The sequence below is a fragment of the Salvelinus fontinalis genome, chromosome 34 (genome assembly GCF_029448725.1).
Source record: "Salvelinus fontinalis isolate EN_2023a chromosome 34, ASM2944872v1, whole genome shotgun sequence".
In the NCBI taxonomy this organism is placed as follows: Eukaryota; Metazoa; Chordata; class Actinopteri; order Salmoniformes; family Salmonidae; genus Salvelinus; species Salvelinus fontinalis.
Window position 1 is genome coordinate 12,868,712 of NC_074698.1, and position 21,311 is coordinate 12,890,022.

Consider the following 21,311-nt stretch of genomic DNA (forward strand, 5'->3'; position numbering starts at 1 on the left):
GTTTATTTTTTGCGCAGCATTGATTCAAATATGCGTTTCTGTCACGTGATCATATGGGTGTGTTTACATAGCTGATGATGTAAACAGAAAAGACGCCTCATCCGGATAAGTCACATACCATAAAGGCAGGCTGTCTGTATTTATCTGGGCAAAAGTGATTCGTTTTTGTTTTCCTTGATATGTTTTAATTCATAGAAACAAGAAGCAATGGACTTCTACATCAATTTGAAGGTGAATTTCAGGGGGAATGCGAAGAATTTTCTTCTGTCAGGTTCCGAGACGAAGAGTTGGGAGTCAATGGAGGCCATGGTAAGCAAGGATAACGATGCTGGTATTTTCATAGCAGCATTCACCTTGGCATACCTTTACGGTAGGCTGTTACTGAAGCTAAAGCTATCAACCATCGATCGCCGGCCGTTTATTTGCTAAATGTTGTATACCTTGTATAAATGATTGATACCCTGTAGTTGAAAACATTGTTCTAGCTATGACAATCCAGTATTTAACAATTAGGGCCTAATGTTAGCTAGTAGGTACAGTAGCTACCGATCTAAACGACCAGGAAATCAGTACTACAACAACATCCCAGTCGCAACAACATAATATCGAGCAATGCTAAAATAAGAGGCGCTGCTATTAATAAAAGTGGATATATTACAATAGGCCTACATTTTGCTGAAGATACATTAGAAATTAATTTGGAGCCTGCCCTGCAGAGGGCATCCACGTAGATGAGTATACATGCGTCGTAACCATGTCAATGGTAACAACAACAGTAAGGAAGACCAGTGACATTCTTGGGATGAGCGCTTGAAGCCGTGGCTGTCAAAATAGACTACAAGCAGAACCTATCTACTCATGGACACACTTACTGACAGTTGTGGCTGCTTTGCGTGATTTATTGTTGTCTCTGTAATAATGACAATTACAACACTACTGAATGAACACTTATTTTAACTTAATAAAATACATAAATAAAAATCAATTTAGCCTCAAATAAATAATGAAACATGTTCAATTTGGTTTAAATAATGCAAAAACAAAGTGTTGGAGAAGAAAGTAAAAGTGCAATATGTGCCATGTAAAAATGGTTTAAGTTCCTTGCTCAGAACATGAGAACATATGAAAGCTGGTGGTTCCTTTTAACATGAGACTTCCAAGGTTAGAGGTTTTAGGTTGTAGTTATTACAGGACTGTTTCTCTCTATACCATTTGTATTTCATATACCTTTGACTATTGGATGTTCTAATAGGCACTTTATTATTGCCAGCCTAATCTCGGGAGTTGATAGGCTTGAAGTCATAAACAGCGCAATGCGTGAAGCACAGTGAAGAGCTGCTGGCAAATGCAGGAAAGTGCTGTTTGAATGAATGCTTACGAGCCTGCTGCTGCCTACCACCGCTCAGTCAGACTGCTCTATCAAATCCTAGACTTAATTATAATATAATAACACACAGAAATACAAGCCTTAGGTCATTAATATGGTCAAAACCGGAAACTATAATTTAGAAAACAAAACGTTTATTCTTTCAGTGAAATACGGAACCGTTTCATATTTTATCTAATGGGTGGCATCCCTAAGTCTAAATATTGCTGTTACATGGCACAACCTTCAATGTTATGTCATAATTATGTACAATTCTGGCAAATTAAGTATGGTCTTTGTTTGGAAGAAATGGTCTTCACACAGTTCGCAACGAGCCAGGCGGCCCAAACTGCTGCATATACCCTGACTCTGCTTGCACAGAACGCAAGAGAAGTGACACGATTTCCCTAGTTAAAAGAAATTCATGTTAGCAGGCAATATTAACTAAATATGCAGGTTTAAAAATATATACTTGTGTATTGATTTTAAGAAAGGCATTGATGTTTATGGTTAGGTACACATTGGTGCAACGACAGTGCTTTTTTCACGAATGCGCTTGTTCAATCACCCGTTTGGCAAAGTAGGCTGTGATTCAATAAAAGTTAACAGGCACCGCATCGATTATATGCAACGCAGGACAAGCTAGATAAACTAGTAATATCATCAACCATGTGTAGTTAACTAGTGATTATGTTAAGATTGATTGTTTTTTATAAGATATGTTTAATGCTAGCTAGCACCTTACCTTGGCTCCTTGCTGCACTCGCATAACAGGTAGTCAGCCTGCCACACAGTCTCCTTGTGGAGTGCAATGTAATCGGCATCCAAAAATGCCGATTACCGATTGTTATGAAAACTTGAAATCGGCCCTAATTAATCGGTCATTCCGATTAATCGTCAACCTCTAGTTGTCATGTGTTGCTGCCATGCTATGTTGTTGTCTTAGGTCTCTCTTTATGTAGTGTTGTGTTGTCTCTCTTGTCGTGATGTGTGTTTTGTCCTATTTTAATTTCATATTTTTTTAAATAAAACATTTACATAATCCCAGCCCCCTCCCCCGCAGGAGGCCTTTTGGTAGGCCATCATTGTAAATAATAATTTGTTCTTAACTGTCTTGCCTAGTTAAATAAAAAAACATTTTTTAAATGCCCCATTATCATCTATTATTCAGTTGCATCATTTTGGGATTAATTCATATTTACCCCAGTGACACTTTATTGACAACAGTCAGGCTATTGAGATAGAGGGCTACACTGCATGCTACAGTTAATGTTGCTAGTTCTCTGCGGTTCTCATTTCCTTTTCATGAATACAATAACAGAACATATTACTCTCCTATGATAGCTTGGTTCATGTTAGTACTGTACTCTATTTGACGTCAGTATGTGGAGGGTATTGATTCGAGGGCGAGTCTGGCTTATGATACTTGAGGCTTCCGTCTCTCACTCCAGCGTTTAACAGCCCTGCCACATGATGTCAAAATAAACATTTGAGCCAAGCCACCTCATCTGACAACATCCCCTTGTGCCAAGATGTGTCACTTTCCAAAGCAAGCCAATAAAATATCTTGCAATGGGCTGCATTCTCTCTCTTCCCACAGTAAAATGGGAAATCTTAATTTCAGTGAGTGCAAGACTGAATGGTGGATGCCAGTTGTTGTTTTTCCTATGTGGAGAGCTTATGAGACTGTTTTCCTCTGACTCTCCTGGCAGCAGCAAGCTCAGACTCCATTGTCACTCCGCTGTCCAGTCACCAGTCACGGAGTTCATCCTCATTGAAATTGCCATTGTGTCTCCATGTTGCCATGGCATTGCCTTCAAGGAGACCGATCAATTTTCCTTTCAGACATCATATGCTACATCATAGCCCTGCTTGTTCATTCAATGAGCAAATAAGGGATACTACGGCATAGCATAAATATAACCGTGATAACATGACTGATTTTTGGCTCTTCTTGAAAGGATAATTTTTATGTCATTTGGAGGCGCCTGTCCTTTGTCTGAGAAACAGCTTGCTAAATCATGTAATACACTGGTTGGTTTATAGATTGTGTCTTTTGTCTACAGGTGAAAAGGTCCTTTGGCCTGTGTAATCTACAAGTTACTTATTTTGATGAGGAGAATGAGGAGGTGAGTGAGAGCAAAGAGTTACGGCAATGTTAATTTGTTGGGAATGGTAATACAATGCTATTACAATGTTGTTGCAATACATTTCCGTTTTGTTTCAGGTATCCATAAACAGCCAAAGTGAGTAGTAAAACAAATTTTTTTTTGTACCAAACATAATATGAATTAGTTGTTCAATGTAAAATGTCCAATAATGATATTTTTCCTCTTCTAGTGGAGTATGAGGAGGCATTAAAGGTAGGTGGTAACTTAAATCTGACTCCTGTCCCTGCTTAGGCCTTATGATGACAAAAGTTTCAAGTGAAGAGGCAGGATCCAAAATACGCCTTCAAGTAACAAAGGAATACATTAACCATCATTCCTCTATGTTGATTTCATCAGAGTGCATCCAGGCAAGGGAACCGGTTGCACATGAATGTGTATGAGACCAGGGGTCAGCCCACGCGTGTGCCGGCCAAGGCCAGTGGAGGGGAGCCCAAGAAAGGGTTCCGTCCCCCACAGCACTGCCCAACCCTGGCTCAAGTGGTGAGCCGGAAGGTCCAGGCTGCTGTCCCCGAACAGGGCATGGTAAGGACAGAGCTATAGATATACACACTACTGTATACTTCCTACTTAATAGTGCTGAGCGATTAACCAACATTTTGGTTATGTTTCGGTTTTTAAACAACTAATTGACCAATGTTGGTTAAATTATAGGGACCAAGTGGTGCAGCGGTGTAAGGCACTGCCTCGCAGTGCTAGAGGCGTCACTACAGACCCGGGTTCGATCCCTGGCTGTATCACAACTGGCCGTGATCATGAGTCCCATAGAGCGGCGCACAATTGGCCCAGCGTCGTCTGGGTTAGGGGAGGGTTTGGCCGGCGTAGGCTGTCATTGTAATATAAGAATTTGTTATTAACTGACTTGAATGGTTAAATAAAGGTGTAAAAAAAAAAAATAAGAATAATTTTTAAAATATATATATTTGAATTCCATTTCGTTCATTTTTTTCCTGTGAGCTCAATGCGCACATCTCATAGTTTTTCTAGAGATAAATTAGATCCAGCCTGAACTGTGTGATGTAGTAGGGAGTTGTAGATTCCAACAGGCCAATATTCTACATGGGTTAGCGCATAAAATGCGGTATTTAACTACAATGACCAAGGTCCATTGCGTGAGGTGATATAGAGAGCAACTGTTGCTTCGTGGGGTATCTACCAGAAAATACACAGTCTAAGTGATTGGTAGTTGCTATTTAGCAGTCACAAAAGTATGCCTTATTTACTTTGAGGAACTACATTTTTAGATTTTGTCAGACTGCATAGGCAGCAGCTCTATAGAGAAGAGATGACTTGAAATAATAAAGTAATCAAATAAAACAAATGTAATATAAACAACAACTGAAATATTTGATTAATGTACAGTGAATAAATGATGGTTGATAAGCAGTAATGGGCAGTCACTACCATCATGGGATTTTTATTAGTTGCTTTATTCTGTGTTACAGCATTCAACCCACATAATGCATAGTGTATTTAATGTTGTTTTTTAAAATCGAACCAAAACCAAACCGAACTGACCTCAAAGTACTAATCGCGCAGCACTATTACTTTTATATAGCAAATTCTTTCAAATTGAATGAGCTTTTGTGTCATTAGGTATTCATTTAATAAAAGTAAAGACCAAACTAAGTCATTGCGTGTCCTAAAATAAATATTTGTCTGATTTCTCACCAATGTGTTTCTACTTTGGTTTCCAAGGTGATCATGAAAGAACTAAAGGGGACCAAAGAGGAAGATAAGACACCTCCAGCATGGTTTACATCTTACATGGAGAAGGTGAGGAGATGACTTGGAAATTACTGTGGTTTTATTGTCAATGAATGTACTATTTAGAATCATACCACTTAACCTTGACATGTATATGGTTGTATGTGTATATTTTATAGATGAAATTAAGCTAACCAGTAACCCAAACTCTTGTCATCCAGTTCAAAGACCAAGTAGTGAGGGAGGCAGTGGAGAAGATCTGTCGGGAGTTCTCGGGCCAGTGCTGCATCCACAAGCCCATTGGGGCTGAGGCCCAGATCCCTGAGGTGACCTCCTCCACCCTGCCTGGGGGTCCTAGTTCCACCCCTGCCTGCAGCAGCTGCCGGGGCCAGACCGCTGGGGGAGGATACCAGTGCAGGTGAGAAGGGGAGGAGGAGAAGAGAGGTCTCTCTGAGAGAGACTAGGGAGGACATTGACAAATGTGAATTAGTTAAAATGTGAGTTAAGGTAAATAAACACCAATGTAATCAGATATTTTCTTACATGTTTTTGTAAATAGCCTACTCCCACATACTTTTAATTTAGGGCCTCCAACATACATTGTGTTTCTCCAAAACAAACGTATTCCTTCGATCAGTTGTCGTTTCCATTTCTTCAGTATGCGAAACCTAAGACGATCAGTTTAAAATAATCAGAAGGCCCTTTGTTTGGTGTGCTGCTCCCTGAATGTCTGGTTTCTTTTTCCCAGTGTGTGTACGTCATGCACACTGTGTGAGCCCTGCAGCTTCTCCCATGACCCCAGCCACAACCTGGTGAGAGCCAGAACACCCCTTTCCATCCCTGAGCACGGTTCACCAGCCCCAGACCACAGCAGGTAAGACCAGTGTTGGAAAATATTACATATTGTAACAGTTACATATTCACTTTTTGGAACCTCATTTAATGCTTATGGGGTGCCAATGTTAATTAATTATTGTTTATGGGGCTGCTATGGTTTGATATGAGAAATGACTCTCCAATTTTGGGGTTGTTTTGTGTTTGGAATTTTCAATCCTACAATGATCATTGTCATCAGAAAGTTGTCAGAACTGTATCTGTCATATGATGGCCAATCAGAAACCCTTGCATTCTCCCCTTCCCTACCTTGTCCCCAGGTTCTACCGGCGAGGGGACCGGAGCTTCCGTAAGGCGGAGAAGCAGCGTCTGAAGGCTGAGAAGCGTCAGCTGAAGGCGGAGGTAAAGGAGATCAGGAAGCAGCTGAAGATGGAAAGGAGGGGCCTGCAGTGGAGTGCCGCTGGCGACGGGAGCTCCTCCCCCGTCCTGCTCCAACCCAGGGCCACCCAGGCCAACAGCCCAGAGTACGTCTTAAAGGGACAGTTGACCAGAATTAGATGAAAGGAGATACACAGAATACCAAACCTTGCAAGCAGTATCTTAAGGCCAAATCAGTGAGAGACACAGGTCTTGTCTCTGTAATTAGACTGCTGTCAAAAGGAGGGAAAGGACAGCGAGAGTTGTGCTTTGTAGAGATGTTCTGTGGTTTAATAGTGTATTTTGGCGCTTTGTCCCCCAGGCGTCCCAAGCGGCCCTGCCCTCTGGTGGTGCCAGCCATGACGGCCCTGTTCCTGGATGAGAACCTGCCTGATGGGACTCGTCTTCGCCCGGGCACCAAGTTCATCAAGTACTGGAAGATGAGAAACACTGGCAGCGTGAGCTGGAGCTCTGAGACCAAGGTACTATTATGGGATGAGGATGCACCTGGGATATGCACATTATCTGAGGTTACCATTGACAGCCACAGTACTCTTAGCAGAAAGGAGGACACAACGATGAGAGTTAGGCATAACATTGACAGTCTATTTCTCTCTCTACCCCCATCTCCTTCTCAGCTGAAGTTCATGTGGGGGAATCTGGCGGTGGCGTCGGGCGACCGCTGGCGTGAGGTGGCTGTGCCTTTCTTGCAGCCAGGTCAGGTGGGCGTGGTAAGCGTGGCCCTATGCGCCCCAGCCCTGGAAGGCTCATACACCTCCCACTGGCGTCTGGCACACGGTGGGGAGCAGTTTGGCCCTCGCGTCTGGTGCAGCATTGTGGTGGACCCCCTGGCCCCTGCAGCCGTGATGGCAGATGGCGTGCTGGTGTCGCCCTGCGTCACCCCTCAGGCAAGTCCACCCACCCTCTTGACTTTAGTTCTCAGTGGCCAATCCCAAACTGCTATACAATGCTGTAGTTCTCTGGAAAAGATGGTAGTAATCTCAGTTAAGTATGTATTCTGTCTGGGTAACATATATTTCGATCTGCTGGTGCTCTACAGGGGAAGAACCCCCTCTCCACAGATAAGGATGGGAAGACTTGTACTGCATCCTCTAGGGATCAAGCACTCATGTCAGTGGACCAAGACGAACGAGAATACTACATTCCCTCTGTGGACCTGCTCACAGCCCAGGATTTACTCTCCTTTGAGCTGCTGGACATCAACATTGTTCAGGAAATAGAGAGCGTGCCCAACAACACCCCGGCAGGTAAGCCTTCCATTGCTATTCACATGCTAAATCTGCAGGGTGTTCCTAATCAGTTGACTGCACTTAAGGTCTCTCTGTCTCTTTTCTGAATTTCTCTCTCATTCTCTCTCTCTCTTCCACACAGATATGACCCCGTGCATATCCCCACTGCCCCATGACGGTCCCCTGCAGGAGAAGCCCACCCTGGGGTTGATCCAGGAGGAAGCAGAGGCCCATCAGGCCCAGGGAGTCACAAGCATCCAGCCGTCTCAGGGCCTGGGGCCAGGGGCGGAGGGGGGCCGGGTTCCAGCCCAGGAGGAGGGAGAGGAGGATATGAGCGGGACTCAGTTTGTGTGTGAGACGGTGATGCGCTCGCTCACACTGGAGGAGGCCCCAGACCACACACCCCTGCATGGGAACTGTCCCGGCAAAGGTGAGTTTTTATTAATTAGTTCCATATGAAGCCTATGTTAATACCAGATTAAGGGCCATAACATATAACAAATTACTTTCCCTGATCTTCACAGTGGTCCGCCCAGCAGCCCAAGGTGGCTCCGCCTCCTCTTGTCTTAAAGGGAAAGGTGTTGATAAGCGTTTGGAGGCGAGGTTGGAGAAAACCCGGGACATATCCCATGTGGCCCCTCTCACAGCCCTAGCACCACCCCAGCTGGCTATACCAGAGCTGATGATGCCAGGTGATTGGCCCAACTTATCCTTCTATTTTCAATTAGTTGATTGGTTGATAAATACCACATGAGCTCAAATCTGGGCCCTGTTGTCAGGTAAAAAACAACAATTAAATAGTTTGACCGTTTGCAGATGAGGGACTGGAGTCAGACATCGAGAGCATCTGCGTGGACGCCAGCGGGGACGAAGACAAGGGCGAAGATAAAGGAGAGTTGACAGAGGGGAACAGGGGCGCCCGCAGCCGTTCCTCCTCGGCCTCATCCGAGGATTACATCATCATCCTCCCTGACTGCTTCGACACCAGCCGCCCGCTGGGAGAGTCCATGTACAGCTCCGCCCTCTCCCAGCCTGGCGACGCCCCCGACACGCCCACAGATCCCGACCGCCAGGGCCGTACCACTCCCGAGGGGGAGCACGATGAAGCAGAAGAGACAGTTTCAGGCTCCAGCAGTGCCAACGATATGCTGTGCACCTCCCAGACGTTGGACGCCGTGCCCCTAACCCCTGTGGTGGTGGCACCCCCTCGGCTCAACTCAGCTCTTACACCCAGGTGAGAAACCATGGGCCAGCAGTGCTTGGAAATAGGTTTACAGTGCTATTACACATTTTGACAGTGCTAAATTGCTGAGATGTTCCAAAATGTAGATGTATATTGTTGGTGTTGTCTTCAGCCTAGACAGCAATGATCAGACCGAGGCAGCAGCAGAGTCCCTGGACAGGACTGAGGTCTACCAGCAGGGAGAGTCAGAGGATGGTAAGGAATACACACGGTCACATACTGAACAGTAGTTCTAGCAACTAAAGGAAACAAAGCGTTTTTGCTCGTCACATAAAGGCAGTTGGGCCTAACTGACGACAATGCCCTAACAGTAATAATGTTTTCTGCTTGCTGCAGTGCCTTTTTGCTGTCTGATCATTCAGCGGTAATATCCAAAGTACAATGTCTGCTTGGTTCTAACAAACACAAGTACTAAGTACTAGATCAATGGCTATGGAGTAGAGGTCTGCTTGGAGAGTCATTCTTGTCAAAGAGCACCTTCTATACACTCCCCTCTAGAGCTCTACAACTTATCCATATGAGCATACCGGTATATCCTTTTCCCAGAACATAACCAACCAGTCATCTCTGTGGTTGTGTCTGAAAGGTTCCAAGCAGCCAGACAGCCAACCAGACAGCCCATCTGCTTCTGGTGACTCAGAAGACAACTCCGAAGACCCTAGGTGGGACCCTGATGTGCAACTCAGTCAGTTCAGATGCTAATATTTTCCTAGATCTCTCTTGTTAAAGAGATTTGTTAAAGTGGAATGTCAATTTAATGATGTTAGTGTTGGCTGACCAGAAACAAAATGGTGTCAGTAAGACTCACTCCCTGGCCCTCTCTGTCTGTCTTGTTCCTTCTAGGCACCCAGGCATCACTGGAGGCCTGGTGAAAGGAGCCCTGTCTGTCGCAGCATCCGCCTACAAGGCTCTGTTCACTGGGCAGCCTGGCCCAGTGCAGGTCAGTCCTCCGTTCACTTCCTACAGTGCTGTTAATGATGGCATTCAAGGTCATCCTTTTTGCAATCTCAGAGGATTGCTATATCATATCAACATGGTGGTTGAGACATTGAACTGGAATGCCACCATTATGAGGCTACTTTAACATGTCATTACTGACTATCAGAGTCGTTAGTATCTAGGAGGTGTATTTTAAACAGTATACTGTCCTTCCTGCAGCCCCCAGTGGATGGAGCCACCCAGGACACCATGATGGGGGTGCTGGTGGAGATGGGCTTTGGTGACCGGCCGCTCAACCAGCGGCTGCTGAAGAAACACAACTACAACCTGCTGGACGTGGTCAACGAACTGGTCCAGATGACCGACAATGACTGGTACTCCACCCGCTACTGAGGAGAGAGGCAGGAGGAGGAGGAGGAGCTGGGGTGGCGTCATGGGTTTAACCTCTGATGCCTTGACCTCTTGTCTCTTCTTACTCTTTTTAGATTTGGACCAAGTTGACAGGAGGTATCCTGATTATGACCTAGAGACATTCCCACGGACTTTGGGATATTTAGACTATCAAATAGCTACAGTATGTATGTATGTAGATTAATTTAACATGGCCGTTTCTGCCTGTTGGCTTTTGCATAGGAAAGGGGGAGACTGAAGGGGGGTGGATGAGGTGGGCTACTCTTTCCAGGAGAACACCTTCATTGCTGTGGTAACAAATGGCAAACATATCACAAGTTGCTATCGCCAAGCCATTCCTGTTAAACAGTATACTCACCCTAGAAGTCATAGATTGGAATACAGGCTGAATATGCAGCCATAGACCAGGTATATTCAACAAGAGTTACAGGAAAAGGTGTAAGCTTAGCTGAAGGGGTGTTGGGTGTAGTATTTATCACAGAGAGCCAGAACCATATAGGACTTACTTCTTCTATAAGCTGTGGCAATAGTCAACATTGTATGACGTTAATCAACTTCATAGAATGTTTGAATAGTGGACATGTCAGGTCCTCGTTCCAAGTGGGAATGACTGTCAGTGTTGGATAACGCTATGCTTCATTCAGATCACAGCAATTAAACACACACACACACCCACATGCTTAAACCTTTCTCAGCTTAACTGTTCAAAGTATCAGCGTACTGTAGACATGATGCGTGTCTTATTGATTGAAGATAATCATTCCCCTGCTTTCTGTGATGTCGTGCCATGGCTGGCAACATGCTATGGGTATTTGTGCGTAATTGTGTACACATGAAGTATTTTTGAAATGAGGACCATTACATTGATGCACTCCATTTAATTCCATTTTGAGAGGGCATATTAATCATCATTCTTAACTAGGAGTATATTTGGGTTTAAAAATAAAAATCATGTAAATATAATATACAAATGATTTTTTTGTTGCACATGGAAGACATAAATATTGATGCAAACCCAAAAGACTAGCTGCTCAAGAAGTGAAGGATGTTATCATTTTTAAGATCCTGTTGAAGGGATTTTATCAAGAAATGAATTAACCTCCTTTACAAAATGTCTTCAATCTGCTCTATATTGTCCTCAGAGGGAGGGGGGTTCTTTTCAGAACCATACAGGGGGCCTGGTGATCATGATATATCAAAAGCATTGACTCGTTCCACTTGGTATCATTCTTTTTTTTAAATGTACTTCAAGTTCTTTCAAAACTTAAACTGAAATCAAGCAGTATGTAACAAGTTTGAAATGCTTTTATTATTTTCCAATATGAAAATGCTAATGTGTTTCAGGTGATCCTAGGAGGTAATCTTTGTTGTTAAAATATTTTTTGTTTTAGAGTTGATTGCTTGAGGGCTGTTTTGGAAATGTAACGGAAGATTTGCCTGTGTTCTTCTGGTTGAAGCGTTCTCATGTCATTGTGCTTGAATTTCCACTGTTCTAATATGTTTATATTTGAAGAAAAGATACTGCAAAGGTTTGCTTAAGTCTTGTACACTAAGGGGAACTTGACAGGGTTGTGAGCATTGTGAAAAAGAATTAACACTTAGTGGCCAGTCATGTAATGTAGCAAATGGATATTGGTAAAAATCATTAATACAAAAACCCTTTGAATCGACCCTATTTTGATATAGTGTAGTCTTAATGGTTCTTAGGGTTAGGGTCTTACCAAAGGATAAGTGTCTGCTAAATGACTAAAATGTACAGTCCTACCAGGTTATGGTATATGATTTATTGCCACTTATGAGTCAACTTTTAGGGTGTCAAGGAGAAACTGAATTCAAGGACAATAAGTATTGTGGTCTTTTAAATTAAAGTAATCTTTTCCCACAGTGGAAAAATATATGTCAGAAATTATGGCAGGTTAATGGAGGTCAGAAACAGTGCGATTCATAAATGTCTACATACATGTACTTGAAACATTCATACCTTCCATATATGGGCAGGAAAGTTTCATAGAGGGTGAAGAATGAGAACTCCCAAACGTTTTTTGGGGAGGGATAATGTGCAGATTGTCTGAACTCTTTCTGTGTTGCACTTAAGACTTACCTGGAACCCTGACGTTGAATTGCATTGAATTCTAGGTCGGCAGAATTTAGAATTTGATCCAGGAAAAGTTTATACTCACGACCTCTACAAACCTGAATGTTGAATAAAATTATATTTTAATGTAATTTACCGGCATGCACACATGATAAAAATACATGCATTACTTGCCGAGCTCGTGCACGTGTTTACATGGTTTTGCTCGTGCTTCAGGTGATAGAAATATGAATGAAATGATACTTTCCTGTGGATATTGTCAGACATTCCTTCCACCAAAAGGACCAACCACAAAAACAACCGGTAAAGTACGTAAAAATATAATTTTATTCAACATTCTGGCTTGTAGAGATCGTGAAAGCAAACTTTCCTGATTCAAACGCTCGTTTCTGCCGACCTAGAATTTAATACAATTAAATGTTGGGTTTCCAGGCAATTAAAAGACATAGGCTACCTGTGATGTACAAATATCTTGTCTCTAATAAAAGTCACTACACTTAGATGTCAGTTCTTTTTTTTTAAAGGCGAAATAAAAATATTTAAAATGCACAAAAAAAATACCCAGGAATCAATGTATTTATTTGACTTCGTTTTAAAACATTGAGTAGGCAACCTATAAAAGATTCCACTATGCAGAAATTGTTCCGACATTTTATGGTTGCTAACATTTGCTTATTTTCAGTTTGACTAAACGAGCAAGTACAGTGTAAATAATAATTGTACCCTCTAAACCACTGAAATATTTTCCATAACTAAAAATATTGTATTTGCAGCTGTTTGAAGCTGGTGTACAAAACTGAAAGTAAAAGACTCGAAAATAAAACGTAATCACGGGAAGCATAAAAATAGAACACATCTACCGCTTCTTAGACTTCCTTTCAATGAAAATACAGATCTAGAACTCATCTTTGTGAGTTTGGTCGGGTTCCCCAAAAAGTTACAAATAGCCGCTTTAATTCTTTCCTGTAGGTGGCAGCAAAATTACGTTGCGCCACCCTCATCTGGATAGGACATTGCGCCACTGCTCAGTGAGTATGTGACCAACATAAAACGAATATTAGACCATTTTCACGACTGCTGTGAGGCGTATTGTGTGGAGTTAGATTACAGATCATCTTGTTGACGGCGCCGTCTTTATAAATCGTAACACCCCATAAACAAGGCAAGTAAACACAGTGAAACAAGTTGTTTTCTTCAGGGGTGGCAGAGAAACGAAACTAGTCACAAGACTTGTATGCGGAGTGTTATAAAAGCGTAGTCAAATTTCTGTTTAGATTAAAACTGACGTTCGCCATCGGTTATTTGCTAAATTGTCTTAATTCACATAAAATGTTGTTTGATGTATGGACAATGCCGACTTCGATCTAATTGGTTCATACTTATGGTGTCTGCGAAGTTATACATCGTCTAATTGTATGCATTTAAAATAATCTCCATTGTGAAATCCACCAAGACAGCAAAGCACATACATACATAAAATATAATCCTTTGTCGTCACAAATATCAAATAGTAAAGTATCATTTATATTGATGTGAAGCAACTAACATTATAGGAAACACTTGCGTTAAAGAGGGATACAAAGTATATTGAAAGCAGAAGCTTCCATACAGGTGTGGTTCCTGAATTAATTGAACAATTAACATCCCATCATGCTTAGGGTCATATAAAAAATCCCCAATTGCCTATTATTTTGGCTAGAAGAAGAGAGCTCAGTGACTTTGAAAGAGGGGTCTCAAAGGAGTGCATGCTGAACTATACTGGTCCCACAAGAATTGTAAACAAACAAAAATTTGCCCAACTGGGGACTATTTGCAGGTCACCACAAATAAAAAGGTTATTTCTAGGGGGGGTTGAGGTTAGGGAAAATAGGATTTTGAATGGGAGTCAAATGTTTCGCTGTGTGTGTGTGCCTCAGTAACCAAATCAACACAATTGAACACTTATGGGAGATTCTGGAGCAGCGTTTTCAACCATCATCAACAGAACACCAAATGTTGACATTTCTTGTGAAAGAATGGTGTCGCATCCCTCCAGTAGAGTTCCATACACTTGTAGAATCTATACCAAGGAGCATTGAATCTGTACTAGCGGTTCGTAGTGGCCCAACGCCCTGTTAAGACACCTGATGTTGGTGTTTCCATTATTTTGGCAGTTACCTGTATATATGACTGTCTCTTTAGCAGGCATGGGAGCTGGTTCCAGTCAGCCCAGTGAGAATGATGAGCAGGCCATCGTACCCCAGCAGGACAGGAGGAAGACCTCTAACAGGAGACACTCTGAGGAAACACTGGACTGCCCAACCTGCCAGGGCACAGGCCGCATCCCACGAGGTCAGGAGAGCAAATTGGTGGCAGTGATCCCCTGCTCCGATCAGAGACTGAAACCACGACACACGTACGACCATGTTGAGATTTACAGCAACAATTGTTTTATTTCCCACATGCAGCATTTTAGAAGGTCTTTTAAGTCTATGGTGTGTAGATGTGTGCAAAGTAATATTGTGTTCCGTGAGTGGGCATCTGTATCAAGGTGTGTTTTGCGTATACTGCATGAAAACACTTGTGGTATGTTAAAATGGCCAATGCAATGCAGCCATTTTCCCCCAATCATTTCTGGGTAACAATGAATTAACTTACTGTAATAGATTTCCATTAACAAGCTTTTTAGCTAAACTTTCTAAACTTTTGGTCGTATGCCACGTTCACATGCTAGTCGAACTCCCGATTTGCTGATTCCTTGAACGCAGCACGTGTATAACAACCAGTTAGCAAGTTGTACATTTTAGAGTTTTCTAGTTCCGACTAGCAGTTGAATGCAGCATGACTGGAGAGAGGAAAACTAGCTGTTATTTGCAGAGATTTGGAGCTTTTTGTTATTGGTCTACTAACCGCATGGTGATGTCACCATGGAAATCTAAAACTCCTGCCCATGCAAACTTGCTGATTAGAAGATCCTGTGTAGATTACATTTTCAACCAGCAAAAAAAGCACACTTTTACAGTGTAAATTTCATCAGCTGTTGTACAATATGATATTAAACAAAGAAAAGAAAACATATTGACTACACTGGGCCTTCAATCAATACTCAACTTATACATATCATGTCTCCTTACAGGAAATTGTATGTCACTGTGTCGGTGACGCTGTGCTTACTGGTCAGCTCGCTCGTCCTCTTCTTCTTGTTTCCTCGCAGTGTCATCCTCTCACCCGGGGCTGTCGAGTCTGTCTATGTTTACTTCACCCCGACCACTGTCCAAATGAACATCACGGTGAGACCTCATTGGCCTTATTCATATACCACACAGTCGGTTTCTATCTGGGCTATGCCATAAAAGTATTGGCCTCTTCCTCTGCATCACTGGAGTGTGTTTTTGGAGGTGAATGTAATAATCGCCTTGTCTCTCTCCCATCACAGAACATCCTGAATATTACCAATGACAACTTTTTTACAGTTCAGGCCTACAACTTGACAGTGCAGGCTCTTTTTGATAAAACGGTTGTGGGCAAGGCTGATATGAAAAATGTCACCACCGTCAAACCACTCACGGACAAAACGGTGAGCACCTCCCCTCTACCAACTGCTATACTGCAGAGATGTTAGCTTCTAAAAGCCTCTAAATATTGTTACTTTACTCACTAACGCTCTTATTTCCCCTGACAGTTTAGCTTTGAGATTCCTGTCACGCTAATGGAGGAGGGTCTGAAGTAAGTACAAGTATAACCTTGGTTAAATTATGGCTGGTGCTGAATCTTCCATCGCGTCAGTAGTGAGACATAAAGCTGCTTTTGTGGCTGTTTGGTTATACAAAGTGCCATGGTAAAACACTTACAATATAGTGACGCAGTCCTTTTAATTTAGTTGTGCTGTAAAGTTAAGCTTATTTTGATTGTGTCATGTTGTCATGTGAAAGTAATGTAACTAATTCGCTGTAAATGTGAGAATTTATTTTGTGTGCTCTACAGACGGTTATTCTCTTCCTTTTTCTTGGCTAGCTTTGAATAATGTATAAAGACAAAGAAAAACTGTAAATGTTTTTTTTTGTATTTAGAGCAAGTTTGAGGCGTGACGATCAAATGTTTGAACAGATATTAAGTATTTGTCTACAAAAGTACATAAACTAGCATAACCTGCTTAGCTGGGAGCACTGGCAGGTGCAATCCATCTCCCTTTTTTTTATGTGTTGCAGGCTAATTGTCACTAGCAGTAGCAATTCCTATTCACAAAATGAAAGGGCCTCCGGACTGAAAGTAGTCAAAAGCATTCCCACTGGGCACACCATGTCATTTCAACTTGGTTACAATTTGGTTAACATGTTGATCAATGAGATTACAACCTATATTCACCCACTCAAAAAGACAGCCAGAAGTTTGATGAATTTCCAATGTTTTATCACTATGCTTTCAACCAAATTCCAATGGAAAAACAATTAGATTTTTGATTGTCGTCGTCACCTCAAATGTCTATCACTGTGCTTTCAACCATTTTAAAAGCCCAGCAAAGTTCAAATGGGAAGGTAATGTCATATTTTGTTTATTGATAAAACAGATTGTTTTCACTGCACTTCTTTTAAAAGCAGAACCAAATGGCCTAGATTGCAGTTGAGATTACATTAAAAGTATATGGTCCAATTGATATTCTGCACAGATTACAGAAATTGTGAAGGTCTCCACAGACCTGTGAGGACCTATGCATGCTTTTTGAACATGCAGACTTTTATATGGTTACATAAGAAATGTATAGTTACAGTATCCTCAATGTAGCCTTGGATATGTTACTCATTTTAGGGTTGAATGTTACATTCTCTTGTAAGATTGCTTTAACTTTAAGCTATTTACTGTATTACAAAAGTAATAATTGAATTGTTTGGTTGACAACGCAACCAAATATCAACATTTTAAAGGAGAGGTTTGGGTAACTGCCAAAATAAAGGAAACACCAACCTAAAGCATCTTAATAGGGTGTTGGGCCAGAACAGCTTCAATGCACCTTGGCATAGATTCTACAAGTGTCTGAAACTCTATGGGAATGCGACACCATAATTTGGTGTGTTGTTGTTGGAAAATGCAGTCTCAGGTGCACTCCAGAATCTCCCATGAGTGTTTTAATTGGGTTGAGATCTGCTTACTGATATGGCCATGGCATATGGTTCCCCTCGTTTTCATGCGCATCAAACCATACAGTGACCACTCGTGCCCTGTGGATGGGGGACTTGTTATCCTATTGGGCGTAGCCAAAATAGTGGCCTGCCAAGCATTTTTATACATGACCATTAGCATGATGGGAATGTTAATTGCTTAATTCACTCTGGATCAGGTGCTTCCACCTGTGTGGAAGCACCTGCTTTCAATATTATTTTTATCCCTTGTTTACGCAAGTGTTTCCTTTATTTTGGCAGTTACCTGGATCTACTGCTTGGCTAGTTCCATCTGAGCCACTGGCTTAGTCCCATAGAGTACCACAGTATGCGTCATAATACCCATAAAACTTAGCAGTCAAGCAAGGAAATGGTTCCAATCGTTTCCCCAACATTCATTTTTCCCATAGGGGATTTTAGAAACACTTCAAATAAGGGCTGTGTTACGTATAGGCTTACCCTGGCATGATCTTTTTGATAACCGTGTAGTCTATAGGACTAGGTGACATATATCAATATATTCAACTGTATTTACCCCTAAAAAATGAAACGCTAAGCCACATTAACAGCTAATATCATACAGAACTACAAATGCCATGATGATCTGGATGAGACAGTTTATCCTCGATTTGGCAATCTAAATGTAGCAATTAATATATTGGCAACATTTTTTAAACCTGAATTCTTGTAACTTTCTTGTGCAAGTTTTAAATTGACGCTACTTGTTAGCAAATGTGTCAACTAGAGCTGACACGCAGGAGCTTGCAGGGAATTGTAGTATTGCATGATGTCTACTTTGATGCTAATTAGTGTTTTGGAATCAGAGTAAATAGAGGCGACTATATTGATAAGAGTCACCTTGTCTGAGAGATTTATATGGTTACAAAATGTCACGCCAGGGTAAGCCTACACGAGATGTTTGAAGAAGGTTTTAATCATCTGCTTGGATAGTTCCATCTGTGCAACTGTCTTAGTCTGGTTTTAATTCCAGTTTGTGTACAAATGAACAATGTTGTATTTATGAAGCCATCTCAACCAAAAATCTAAATGAAAGAATACGATTAAATTAAACTTTCAATGCACTTTAAATAAAGTTTGATTTTATTTAGTCCTTTAAGATGGAGATGTAAATCCAACACACATTATACATTTGGAATTAAAGCCAGACTAAGTCATTGGCACAGATGGAACTATCAAGCAGAAGGTGCATCTCCTCATTGAGTTTGAAGTCAACCAGAGCTTGAAACACTAGGCCTATTGTATTGTCTTTTTTTAGGTTAATTCTGGGTTGAATTTAAACAACTGTTGATGACTTTGCAAATGCGATATAGGACTAAATAGCATCATTGATGATAAGTGCTAAAGTATGATCACATTTTTATTTACTCTGTTAAACCTACCCTTTGCAATGACTTTGATAGCAACAGTGAATTTATTTAGTTTTAAAGTGGAGATCTCTCAATAATAATAATAGTCACGATAGCACATTGGTAATAGTCAATGATAAATCTCATAGCTAAGCTGGGCTGGGCTTGGTTAAGACCCTGGATGGGAGACTCAAGGGTAGCTGTAGATGGATGAATTCTTCAGTAGGAGGTGCTGCCCAGCCTATTGTTTTTTTTCTGATAGTGGATATAACGTTGAGTTCTGATGTTGTTTTAAAGGTACAAATTCAACATTTTATACAATGTTTCAAATGTGGTTACCATGATGACATCCATAATCCTGTGGTTGAAATTTCACCCTCAAAACAGTTGATGACCTTTTTTTCAAATCAATGTATTTTCCATAGATTTCACGTCACAATACGTTGTCAAATTACGTTGAAACAGCACTAATTCAACAGCCCAGTGGGTTGTTTTTGAAATCATATCTTTTATAAGGAAATCCTGAAGGGATTCATTATTTTCTCCTATTTATTCTTCCCAGCAATTACTGCAAGAAATCTACAATCAAGATCCACACGTTATTTGTCCATCTTCAGTGAGTATGTGCCCAGTCAGTCAGTATGGGTAAAACACCCCCCAAAATGTAGCTTTGATCCCACAGATTATCCATTTTAGATTCGATTAACATTTTATAATGCATACATTCAACAATGAACAATGATCCTATTGAAACTGGGAAGAAATGTATACCATAATATTTCATAGTTAATGACTAAACCTAGTAAACCAATGGGGTCAGAGACTAACCTATGTATTTCTTATTAGTGGTTAAACTCTGAGGATGGGATATAAAAGGGCTGCATTGCTTGTTAACATGGCCCAGTTTTTACAGTGATGGCTCAAGGGAGAGTTTATTTCATGGTTACGGTTAGGAAACCTTAATAGCTGGCTGACCTAAATCTGGTACAATTACATAAATGATCATTACATTTGATAAATAATAGATGAGAAATTGTATAATCTGTAACCATCCTCCTCCCTCAGGATGTCAATGACTGTCTACTACCTGGCCCACTTTGAGCAGCTTTCCCTGGACACGTATGAATACATCGACTGTGGGTCTAACACCACAACACCCCACATCATCAACCCTACACCCTGAGAACAAGGGCTCCATTAGGGGCGGGATGACAAGGGTGAGGGGAAGACTGAGGAGCAGGCCAGGAGGTGAACTGTGTAGAACTGTGTGGTCAAAAGCCATAGTTAATGCAAATGTTCCCTCAAGTTATGGGGAAGAAGGAAATGACAAAAATGTGGAGTTTGAAATTAAAATTAAAGCTCTGAAATGTTCTGTTTGTTGTTTTTATGCACCTCTGTAGCACTTGTTTTATAAGTAGGGTCATCGCTGTGAAAAGTTACTTTTTTTCCACTACATCCTACTGAAGCCTACTCTGTTTTGTCTTCAAAGAAACTGAAAGACTTGAGTGGGATAGAGTAATTTAATTTAGATGTTATATTTTTGCATAATTTCCTATAAAACAGATTGTCGGTGCACTTCTACAAACAAGTAAATTACTTTTGTATGTGTGTTAATTGGGTAAAGTAGGTAAAACCATTTAAGTATTCTTAAAGTTATGCATACAACTATGTAGTATTGATCACATAATGACTGGTAGACTATTTAGAACTTTTCTATGGAATCACATGGAAATTACAGTTCTGTCTTTGATTTGTACTCTAATGGGATTGACTACTGCCCACACATTTCTATGTTAAACCATAATCTCTAATTGTATCAGCTATAACAAGATCTGGATATTAATTCACCTATGGTTTTTGTGTCACTGAAATGAGATTATTAGTGAGGGGAAAAATGGTTGTTTGGAATCCACATGGACTAGTAGTGCCACCTCGGGTATTTTTGGAATGGGGAAGCTAACTAATTTATACTCCCTTGTGTTCTTCCACTAAAGCAAACATCATGCAATGTTTCTTATGCCCTGTTCAAATACTCTTAATATTTACTTCCTCTATTCTTTGGGTTAAGGGTTTTAGTGCATTGTTTCTACCTTTGTCAGACCAGTGAAAAACATTCTATGCATTTTAAAGGATTCAATACTGTATTCTATTTTCTCAGGATTTGTGATTCCATGTTCCTTGTTTGGTCACATAATTAAAGGATGTTGTATATTGAAATGGCCACTAAGTGGTGCTGAAGTTGCATAGAAAAAGTTTCCTTGATGACAGTTGGGTCCAGTCCATATGGGTCTTCTTCACCAAAGACTGGATATGGGCTCTTCACCACTGCTGGGAGTACTGTATGGACTGTAAAGTTGAGAAATAAAAACACTCCTATAA

General features: G+C 41.2%; 2 protein-coding genes across 7 annotated transcripts; both read left to right on the plus strand.

The window, feature by feature from the left end:
* Window positions 1-57: 57 nt before the first annotated feature.
* On the plus strand, window positions 58-12,930 carry LOC129833147 (next to BRCA1 gene 1 protein-like). 2 transcript variants are annotated; one of them, XR_008756043.1, is made up of 19 exons: window positions 58-309; window positions 3,433-3,495; window positions 3,594-3,612; window positions 3,707-3,729; window positions 3,874-4,059; window positions 5,233-5,310; window positions 5,463-5,659; window positions 5,990-6,115; window positions 6,396-6,599; window positions 6,815-6,974; window positions 7,131-7,400; window positions 7,553-7,760; window positions 7,885-8,172; window positions 8,267-8,434; window positions 8,559-8,976; window positions 9,098-9,180; window positions 9,572-9,670; window positions 9,829-9,925; window positions 10,144-10,229. XR_008756043.1 is itself a non-coding variant. In XM_055897479.1 (19 exons), exons 1-19 carry the CDS (start codon window positions 208-210, stop codon window positions 10,315-10,317), a joined length of 2,940 nt encoding a protein of 979 aa, XP_055753454.1. In that variant the 5' UTR covers window positions 58-207; the 3' UTR covers window positions 10,318-12,930. The 2 variants fall into 2 exon arrangements, 1 of the variants encoding a protein (XP_055753454.1); XM_055897479.1 differs by having other exon boundaries at window positions 9,572-9,647; window positions 10,144-12,930.
* A 440-nt stretch (window positions 12,931-13,370) lies between these two features.
* Window positions 13,371-21,311, plus strand: LOC129833167 (transmembrane protein 106B-like). 5 transcript variants are annotated; one of them, XM_055897526.1, is made up of 7 exons: window positions 13,371-13,458; window positions 14,615-14,825; window positions 15,546-15,699; window positions 15,846-15,986; window positions 16,092-16,135; window positions 19,495-19,548; window positions 19,998-21,311. In XM_055897526.1, the coding sequence occupies exons 2-7, from the start codon at window positions 14,617-14,619 to the stop codon at window positions 20,113-20,115; spliced, it is 720 nt and encodes a 239-aa protein (XP_055753501.1). In that variant the 5' UTR covers window positions 13,371-13,458; window positions 14,615-14,616; the 3' UTR covers window positions 20,116-21,311. The 5 variants fall into 5 exon arrangements, with proteins under 5 accessions (XP_055753501.1, XP_055753502.1, XP_055753499.1 ...); XM_055897527.1 differs by having other exon boundaries at window positions 13,406-13,458; window positions 14,612-14,825; XM_055897524.1 differs by lacking the exon at window positions 13,371-13,458 and adding an exon at window positions 13,465-13,592 and having other exon boundaries at window positions 14,612-14,825.

Coding starts and splice junctions, on each gene's coding strand:
- LOC129833147 (XM_055897479.1), top strand. CDS start 208: ATGGACTTCTACATCAATTTGAAGGTGAATTTCAGGGGGAATGCGAAG. Junction 8,435..8,558: donor ACCAGAGCTGATGATGCCAG/GTGATTGGCCCA, acceptor GACCGTTTGCAG/ATGAGGGACTGGAGTCAGAC. Junction 9,181..9,571: donor GCAGGGAGAGTCAGAGGATG/GTAAGGAATACA, acceptor TGTGTCTGAAAG/GTTCCAAGCAGCCAGACAGC.
- LOC129833167 (XM_055897526.1), top strand. CDS start 14,617: ATGGGAGCTGGTTCCAGTCAGCCCAGTGAGAATGATGAGCAGGCCATC. Junction 14,826..15,545: donor AGACTGAAACCACGACACAC/GTACGACCATGT, acceptor GTCTCCTTACAG/GAAATTGTATGTCACTGTGT. Junction 15,700..15,845: donor CTGTCCAAATGAACATCACG/GTGAGACCTCAT, acceptor CTCCCATCACAG/AACATCCTGAATATTACCAA.